Raw genomic sequence first — 10,384 nt, forward strand, 5'->3', positions numbered from 1 at the left:
CATATTTTACACTAACTACAGCGCGAGCGAATATTTTGGATGTACAGTTTCGTTTCCAGCAATCAAGTGCGTCGTTTGCAATAAATATGAAATCAACAGGATTCTCGAAATACCTAGGATGCATTTCTGTGTATGAGCATGCCTGCCATGAATATTTCCACATGTTGATGTAGCGTGGTGAAGAAAACTGGTTGTGTGCGATATATTGTACTTTAAAAATATTGTCTTGATGAAACAAATTAATTTATATTTGTTCAATCACACACACACACAACTAAATCTGAAAATTTTGAAACAAAATTTTTCCACACCCGAAAAACGTACCTGTCAAGCAGTTGTATTTGATGACTGGTTTTAGGTGGCATCATAAACACATGAACGATTTTACCCAGTGGTATAACACTATAAATCAAATCATTGTTTTTGAAGGTTGACCAAGAATCCACTAAAAGTACGGTTTCATCGGGTGTGTTTTTAAAATATGCTTCTTATAAATATTCATTTGCAGTTCAACAAAAATTTATACTTACTTTTACAAATTTGCACTTGTATAAATTGAAGGGATTTTAATGAGTGATGTTTAATAATGAAAATACTCAAAATAACTTTACAACAGATTTAAACTCATTCGGAGGAAACACGGATGGTTCATTCAAGAATTTCCCACTTTTTTCTCTGAATCCTCATCAAGTAGGGTTGCATTTGGAGTTAAAAATGTTTATTTGCATTCATTTTTTTAGAGCTTTTTTGTTGCAATTCCTCAGCTTTTTTTTTCACAGTACATATTTTTCGCCATCTACTAATGCCTGTAAAATTTACACAAAAAATTCTATGAGTTCAGCTTGGGAGCATTTCCTCATTAGCTGCGAACCGGGCAGCCATCTTTGTTGACATCTGAATATATATATACATGGCCTTGACCAAAACACAAAGAATAATGTTTAATTGTTTTCATCGCCAATGTCACTCAATAGTTAAATTTGTTTTTACATATTTAATTTTATATTATGCTTATATATATAAGTAATTATTAATTCTGATTTGAAAAATAATAATAATGAATTTTTTTTTCAGATAGATATTTCCTTTATTTAAAATTTTTAAACACAGTTACAAAACATTTAGGGACTAAGCAAGCTTGTGAGCCCACAAAACAATAACTGATATATATCAGTCAGTATAAATAATAACAAAAGAAAAAAATCCATGTGTGTGTATATATATATATATATATATATATATATATAAAACACCAAGAAATATGCAGGGTATGCAAGATAAGTGAAGATTGCATTACAATGTCAAATACTGTAGATAATTTAAATCTTCTTGAGTTAACAACCAAGATTTTAAATTGATAAAAAAATATGCACATGAAGATTGTTCACTTATTAACTGAGGAATTAAATATTTTGGGAGCTAAATGAAGGAAAAATTTTTGGAAAAAAGTTTTATTTGGCCTTGGTACCTGTTTAGTATGAAGTCTAAATTGTATTCCAGATTTATGTAATTTCAGATTGAGATGGCTACTTCTTTTATAAAACATTTATAAACATACAAATGTTGTAAAGGGAGTATCTTTAATTGATTGAAAAGTGTGGAAATGTATGAGTGAGTATTTTTCTACTCAGAATGATACAGATGAAGGACTTCTGTGTGACGAAAAGTGTATAAAGATTGCTGAAGTATGTTACCCCCCCCCCCCTTTCCAACATTTAATGTCATAACTCAATCTAGATTCTACTAACGCAAAATAAAGCAGTTTTAAAATGGATTGGGAACATTCATTCCTGATAAAATAAAATTTCCTAAAATGTCGCGATTTAATTCTACACTCAAATAATTAATATGTGTTTTCCAGGATAGTTTTCAATCTAAAAAAATCCCTAAATACTTAAAGGTGTCTACTCTATTTACAACTGTGCGTATACAATCTGAGATACAACCATCCGTCATACTAATGATATTTTAAGATACCAAAATCATTAAAAGTACGAGAACCAAATAACATATATTTAGTTTTATCTATGTTTAATTTTAAATTATTTTTTCTAAACCAGATATTTATTGAGTTAAGATCATTTTGCATGTTATTCCCCAAGTTGATTGAAGAGCTTTCAGAGTAACAAAGAGCTAAATCATCAGCAAAAGCAGTGATTTTTCCTTTCAAATTAAAGTTACACAGGTCATTTATGTATATTAGGAATAAAATAGGTCCAAGTACTGATCCTTGAGGTACACGAGATGTAATTTGTCTTTTAGAACTCAAAACAGAATTTACTTTCACACTTTGAACTCTGTTAGTAAGATGTTTTGAAGAATTTAAGTGGCAAACCCCGAATTCCTGCATATTCTAGTTTGGTTAGAAGAATACTATGATTTATGGTATCAAAAGCTTTGCTGATATCTAAAAGTGATGATGCAACTTTACAATTATTGTTATCTACTATATAGGCCTTACACATTTGAAAAAAATTAACAAGAGTGTCCTTTGTGCTTTTTGCCTGTCTGAATCCAAATTGATTCTCACTAAAAAATTAATGGTGTCAAGAAATTTATTTATTCTAGAGTTAATTATTTTCTCTATGACCTTTGAGAAGACAGATAGTAAAGAAATCGGTCTGTAATTATTAATACGCTTTTTGTCCTCTTTTTTGTGTATTGGAGAAATGATTACAAGTTTCAGGCACTCTGGAAATTCACCAGTGAAAAAATTTAAATTACAAATAAATGATAAAACATCACTACATAAGGTGTGATGCATTTCAATGTTGTGAAATTAATTTTGTCAAATCGTGACGATTTTTTGGAATGTAAAGAATTTATTATACTCAATACTTCATGACTATCCTTAGGGTATGTGAAAAAAGATTTAAAATGTTTTTAACAATTTAATGTATTACAATTACTAGGAAGATAATCATTTTTACAAAAATTAGAAAAAAGTCATTAAAGCATTCAGCAATATCAATTGAATTCGTTATTTCACCAGTTGTTTCAGTAAAAATTGTGTCAGTGCTGCTACATTTATCCTCACCAATTAATTTGTTAATTAAATTCCATTGAGATTTTGAGTCACTGTTAGCTCGAATAAATGCTGCAGTATAATAATCATTCTTATTTTGTTTTATCTCATTGTTTAATGTATTTATAAAAATCTTGAAATTATATTGCAGCTCAATATTAAACGGTTTCTTTTCAATTTCTCTCAATAATCTATTTTTAATTCTAATTTTTTTCATGATTTTTTTTCATAATCCAGGGTTTTCTTGTGTTTTTTTATTATACATTACTCTATTATAAGCATCAACACAATTCTTAATTATATCCAAGAAAGTATTCATTCCTGAGTTTGTAGATTTACAACTGTAAACAGTATCCCACGAAACCATTTTTACAAGATCAATCAATTTATTGCTGTCATGATCTGTTTCTAAATAAAATAAAGCCTTTTCTTGATCAGTTGTGAAAAATCGAGAAGTACCGCTTTTTTCGAATTTAAATTTTTGGATCTGCAAAAAATATTATCTATGCAAGTTGACGTTTCATCGGTTTCTTTAGTTGGAGAATTAATTAATGATTGAAATCCAGATCCTGACATCAAAAATTCACATAAGAAAAAATATTCAAGTCTTCACTTATTGAAATATCAATGTTTAAGTCACAGATCAAATACATATCTTTATCTCGTTTGTATTCAAGCAAATAATTCATTTCGTTTATGAATGTATTAATAGAATACATGTGGTACCTGTAAATACTTAATGAAGTAAATTTATATTTCCCGTAAGTGCAATCAACCAATACCGAATCAACACGTCATCTCATTTAAATGCAACTTATTAAAAATTATACTTTCAGAAAAAAATAGTGCTATACCACCAGAGCGATTTATGTTTCCACACACATTTAAATGAACTTCTGTACCCATGTGTCTTGTAAAACGAAGTTTCGCATTCGGAGATCCAAACTTGACTGAGTATTATTACTGAGGGTTTTACATGAAGCTTATCTAAATATGCTAAAAGGATGTCAAAATCTGCACGTAAACTACATATGTTCAAGTGGGCTATGGCAAGATTTTTTATATTGTCATAACAAAATACACTGGTGTAAGAAATTAAGAGAATTTGCAGACTTGGTCCATTATCTCTAGAACTACTGTACCGATTTTAATGAAATTTGATATGTACATACATTGATACAATAGAAAACAAATAACCATTCAATAATTGTAATACACACGCATGATCGTGCGTAACGCTCGTTGGAGTCGGAAGGTATGAAACAGCGGATGCAGAATAAACAAAAAAATGGGTTAATAGGGGGTATGGTCCCCTCTTACAGATATACAGGTCTCGCAGCGTGATTTCATACCTGAAATAAGGCAGTTTATCATTTCCTGTGGCAATTGGTCCCACTCGTTCAGCAACGCTGTTTTCATTCCCTGGATGGTTCCCGGAGGGGGGTTGCGAGTTGCAATTGCCCTCCTCAGAGCGTCCCAGACATGCTCTATAGGGTTAAGGTCTGGAGATCTGGCTGGCCAATCCATCCGGCGAATATCCTCACTGTCTAGAAAATCGTCGAGCAGAAGAGCTCTATGTTATCGTCCATTAAAATGAACTCAGGGCCAACTGCACCCCTGAAAAGGCGAACATAGGGCTCCAAGACCTCATCCCAATACCTCACACCAGTCACAGTGCCTCTTTCAAAGACATGGAGAGGTGTGCGGCCATCCAACATGATGCCTGCCTAGACCATTAAACCTCCTCCGCCATAATGGTCGATTTCGCGGACATGTGAGGGTAGGTAGCGGGTCCCTGGTTCTCTCCATATGAACGTACGGCGAGAATCGGTGCTTAGGCTGAACCGGGACTCATCAGTGAAGAGAACGGTGGCCCATTGATCCATACTCCAATCTCTATGCACCATGATAAACGGATTCTCCTGTCCGTAGAAGTGAGCGGGACGCAAACAGCAGGTCTTCTTGCAAACAACCCTTTCTCATGAAGTCTTTTGGAAACAGTCACCCTTGATACACAGGTTCCTGTGGCTGCATACAAGTCACGAGAGAGCTGAGAAGCTGTAGCACTCCTGTTACGCCTCGCTATAATCGACAAATGGCGATCTTCTCTGGCCGTCGTGGCTGTTGAACGACCTTGCCCAGGCTTTCTCTCGATGGATCCGGTATCCTGGAACTGTTTCCATAAGTTACACACGACGCTGGGCGTCAAATTGAACTCTCTACAAATCTGGACTTGAGATTGGCCTGCTTCTAACCACCCCACAATTCGCCACCTCGTTCCATCATCTAAACGTTGGTGGTTACTCATTTTTACTGTTACAATTTGAAATTAGCCGATTGCTGCAAAATAACACCAAGAAATTCGCCGAGGTGTGCTAGCGAACGAAATGCGTCTTAACTTACGCGCGCTTATAGAGCCTGTTTCTCTACTGGTTCCGCCTACACACACGTGTACGCTTACGTATTTGACGTACAAGATTTGCATATTTGTCTAGAAGCAGTGGTTTTACATTCAGTTCAGTTCTTTTCATGAAATTCGATAAAATATGCAAATTCTCTTAATTTATTTCACCAGTATATGTTGAAATCATCAATTGTAGAAAATGTGAAATTCTGATCCATTTAAAAAAACAAGCAAAAACAATCACATACTTGAGTTACAAATTTTTCAATACATCTGAATGCACTACGAGAAATGGTCGATCACGTGATTGCTTTCTCATTAGAATTTTACCACCTGTGACACACACGAAAGTACACTGGTGAAATAAATTAAGAGAATTTGCATATTTTATCGAATTTCATGAAAAGAACTAAACTGAATGTAAAACCACTGCTTCTAGACAAAAATGCAAATCTTGTACGTCAAATACGTAAGCGTACACGTGTGTGTAGGCGGAACCAGTAGAGAAACAGGCTTTATAAGCGCGCGTAAGTTAAGACGCATTTCGTTCGCTAGCACACCTCGGCGAATTTCTTGGTGTTATTTTACAGCAATCGGTTAATTTCAAATTGTAACAGTAAAAATGAGTAACCACCAACGTTTAGATGATGGAATGAGGTGGCGAATTGTGGGGAGGCTAGAAGCAGGCCAATCTCAAGTCCAGATTTGTAGAGAGTTCAATTTAACGCCCAGCGTCGTGTGTAACTTATGGAAACAGTTCCAGGATCCGGGCAAGGTCGTCCAAGAGTCACGACGGCCAGAGAAGATCGCCATTTGTCGATTATAGCGAGGCGTAACAGGAGTGCTACAGCTTCTCAGCTCTCTCGTGACTTGTATGCAGCCACAGGAACCTGTGTATCAAGGGTGACTGTTTCCAAAAGACTTCATGAGAAAGGGTTGTTTGCAAGAAGACCTGCTGTTTGCGTCCCGCTCACTTCTACGGACAGGAGAATCCGTTTATCATGGTGCATAGAGATTGGAGTATGGATCAATGGGCCACCGTTCTCTTCACTGATGAGTCCCGGTTCAGCCTAAGCACCGATTCTCGCCGTACGTTCATATGGAGAGAACCAGGGACCCGCTACCTACCCTCTCATGTCCGCGAAATCGACCATTATGGCGGAGGAGGTTTAATGGTCTAGGCAGGCATCATGTTGGATGGCCGCACACCTCTCCATGTCTTTGAAAGAGGTACTGTGACTGGTGTGAGGTATTGGGATGAGGTCTTGGAGCCCTATGTTCGCCTTTTCAGGGGTGCAGTTGGCCCTGAGTTCATTTTAATGGACGATAACATAGAGCTCTTCTGCTCGACGATTTTCTAGACAGTGAGGATATTCGCCGGATGGATTGGCCAGCCAGATCTCCAGACCTTAACCCTATAGAGCATGTCTGGGACGCTCTGAGGAGGGCAATTGCAACTCGCAACCCCCCTCCGGGAACCATCCAGGGAATGAAAACAGCGTTGCTGAACGAGTGGGACCAATTGCCACAGGAAATGATAAACTGCCTTATTTCAGGTATGAAATCACGCTGCGAGACCTGTATATCTGTAAGAGGGGACCATACCCCCTATTAACCCATCTATTAACCCATTTTTTTGTTTATTCTGCATCCTCTGTTTCATACCTTCCGACTCCAACGAGCGTTACGCACGATCATGCGTGTCTATTACAATTATTGAATGATTATTTGTTTTGCATTGTATCGATGTATGTACATATCAAATTTCATTAAAATTGGTACAGTAGTTCTAGAGATAATCGACCAAGTCTGCAAATTCTCTTAATTTCTTACACCAGTGTATAAGCCTTTTGTTTCGCAACTTCCTTGCCCTCCTTCAGAAGTAGTTTATTCTGTTGCATGAGGTGCTCGTTGATGAACCCTCGCTGTTGCTCCGAGAAGGTGCCATGGATGTCTTTCGCCGTCAAACGCATTTTTCACCCTACTCGGCCACCCACGCGAACGTGCTCTCGGCGCGCCTCTGCCCCTGAAAATATCGACCTCGGACCACCAAAAAACAATTAGGGAAAACCCCTATACCCGGCCGCGGCTATATGGTATAATCCGAAGCGGGGTTGGCACATCCGGTTGGCCGTTGTGCAGGATGTTTTCCCTAATTGCGTTTGTGGTCGTCCGAGGTCTATATTTTCAGATCCGGAGGCAGGGGACCTCCTTATCGGGGAGAGGAACGAGGCACGTCGAGTGCGCGAGTGGCATTAAAACAAATGATTTTACGATATACGTATTAAAAAAATATTTTTTTTTATTACCGGGAAAATAATTAAGGAATCATTTAAAGTGGCTTTAGATTAAATTTTATAATACAATTAATTACCCTCCCCCCACACACAAAAACAAACAAAAGAATTAATCAAAATTGATAATTAATATTAGAAATAATTTAATAAAAAAATAATAAAATTCTTCTATTGTTTTTTTGTCTCAGTATAACTCGCCAGACCCATATGTATTTTTTTCATAAATACATGAGTTAGTGGCCCGCGGGAAGTTTCAATGGGGCCCGCCACGTCTGAAAGTTTTAAGACCCCTGATGTAAGTGCTCAGTGAAGTAAATGCTGCTGGGAGCCACTGCCGTATGGTTGTTGCTTAATTTTGTAAAAGAGTTCTGTTATTTTTGCTTGATTTCCATAATTTTTATTTTTCTCCATAGGTGTTCCAGACGATTATTTATTGTAATTCAACAGAAACACGGTTGTGAAAAGTTGACATAAATCCGTAGAACGGGGTGGATTCATCGCTCTCTCACGTTTCTACTGCGTTTGAAGTTAGGTAATTCTAGTGTGGGTGTATTGAAAAACCGAAATGTCCTCAAGTGAAAGGGAAGTCAGTGATTTCATTGGCGTACAGACGAGTAGCGGTGAAGAAGATGGACAAAACGTTTTGCTAGAAAATTCTGAAAATCCCAAAGTGCAGAAACAAACCTCAAAATCAAATGGAGAAATTTGCGTTTCCACAACGACACGTGATTATGATTCAGGCGATGAAACACCTCCCATTTATCCTGCTCTAGAAATGTCTTCTACGGAACAGGACACGTATCAGTCCGATATTTGCTCCAAGCGCTTTTCAAGAAGCGATCACTTGGGCAACCATAAAATGATTCACTCAAGAGAGAAGCAATACGAGTGTCAAATTTGCCACCTGGGATTCTCAACTATGGACACTCTAAATAGTCACGAGGCAGTCCATTCTAGAGAAAAGCTCTACAAATGTGGTGTTTGTGACCACACATTTTTTCGACTGTCTTCTCTGAGAAGACATAAAAAAGTTCACTTTGGAATAGGTTCCTACCATTGTCACATTTGCAAACAGGAGTTTTCTGAACTGTCTAATCTTGAAAAACACCAAGTGGTTCACCCTGGAGAGAAACCCCATGAATGTGGCTTTTGTAAACAGACGTTTGCGTTAAAGTGTAATCTAAAGAGACACGAAAGGGTTCATACAGGAGAGACGCCTCACAAATGTTCCACTTGTAACCAGACATTTTCACTCCGGAGTGATCTAAAAACACACAAAATTAATCACACCGGAGAAAAACCTAAAAAATATGGCATTTGTGACCTGGCAATTTCTAAACTTTTCAGTCTGAAGAGCCGTGAAAGTGTTCGCACCAGCGAGAAGCCCTTCGAATGCGCGTTTTGCAACCGAATGTTTTCAAATCGGTCAAGCCTGAAAACACATGAGAAAGTTCACACCAGAGAGAAACCTTACGAATGTACCATTTGCAGCAAAGCATTCGCGCAGATGTCTCAGCTAAAAACACACGGGAAGGTCCATACCGGAGAAAAACCCTACAAGTGCTCCATTTGCAACCAAGCATTTGCACAGAGTCATAATCTAAGGACCCACGAAAGGCTTCACTCTGGTGATAAGCCGTACGAATGCTCCATTTGCAACCGGGCATTCACACAGTCCTCTAATCTAAGACGCCACAAAAAGCTTCATGCCGAATGGAAATGTGAAAACGACTCGAAGAAACCTTTCAAGTGCGAACGTTGTTATAAATCATACGCAATGAAGAGTCATTTGATCAGACATGCAAAAACTCACTACGAAGAGAAACCTCACGTATGCACTATCTGCAGTAGAGGATTTTCAGAGAAATTGAATCTGAGGATCCACATGAGAATTCACACTGGAGAGAAACCCTTTGAATGCGACATTTGCGGCAAGAGATTCTCACAGAGTAGCAACTTGGGCACACACAAAAAACTCCACGCTGCGAATGTCCCGTCCGCTGAAAAAGGTTCGGACGGTTGATTAACGTCTAACAAAAGGGGGATGGAATTGATCTTGTAGATCATAGTTTCCCCACCTTTTTTCTCCTATCGCTTCCAATGCAATCTAACCCATAGGATCCTATGTTATACCCGTAGCATCTACCGCCCCCCAATGGGTGCTAAAGCCCACGTTGGGAATCACTGTTGTAGATCAACCATGAGTTCAACTGGTTTTACGGCAAGTAATTTTCGAATTCAACCAATTTAAAGGACGATTTACCCTCCCCCGTGAATCTGCGCCTACGGGATACACATTTATTTGTCGGAGAAACTTGGAAGAGAAATGGCATTACTACAAATATTATGTTTAACTGTGAGCATTAATCTGGAAATTCAGCGAAATTTTATCTTTGACAGATGACACCATTGCCCCCACATCCTGGAGCAGGGCCCCTAGGTTGGGATTTTTCACTTGTCCCTTTATGATGAATTTATAGTGTGAAAAAGCAAAAAATGGTGAAAATCGTCCCGAGCACCAGGGTTGGAGCCTTGTCAGCCCACCCGTTGTGGGGGGCCATGGATTGACACCACCCCATTCTTTCAATATTATTACTTCCCGTATATTTATTTCTTGAATAGAAAAAAAAGTATATGAAGTGTGTGAGACAAACAATA

At 37.7% G+C, this 10,384-nt stretch overlaps 1 protein-coding gene across 1 annotated transcript; it reads left to right on the forward strand.

The window, feature by feature from the left end:
* The first annotated feature begins 8,167 nt into the window (after positions 1-8,167).
* On the forward strand, positions 8,168-9,866 carry LOC149065150 (uncharacterized). The gene has a single exon (XM_089254501.1). It carries the CDS (start codon positions 8,292-8,294, stop codon positions 9,747-9,749), a length of 1,458 nt encoding a protein of 485 aa, XP_089110627.1. The 5' UTR covers positions 8,168-8,291; the 3' UTR covers positions 9,750-9,866.
* The last annotated feature ends 518 nt before the right edge of the window (positions 9,867-10,384 follow it).

The sequence above is a fragment of the Pholcus phalangioides genome, unplaced genomic scaffold (assembly GCF_987345545.1).
Source record: "Pholcus phalangioides strain wild (caught in Gottingen) unplaced genomic scaffold, Ppha-v1.0 ptg000041l_1, whole genome shotgun sequence".
In the NCBI taxonomy this organism is placed as follows: Eukaryota; Metazoa; Arthropoda; class Arachnida; order Araneae; family Pholcidae; genus Pholcus; species Pholcus phalangioides.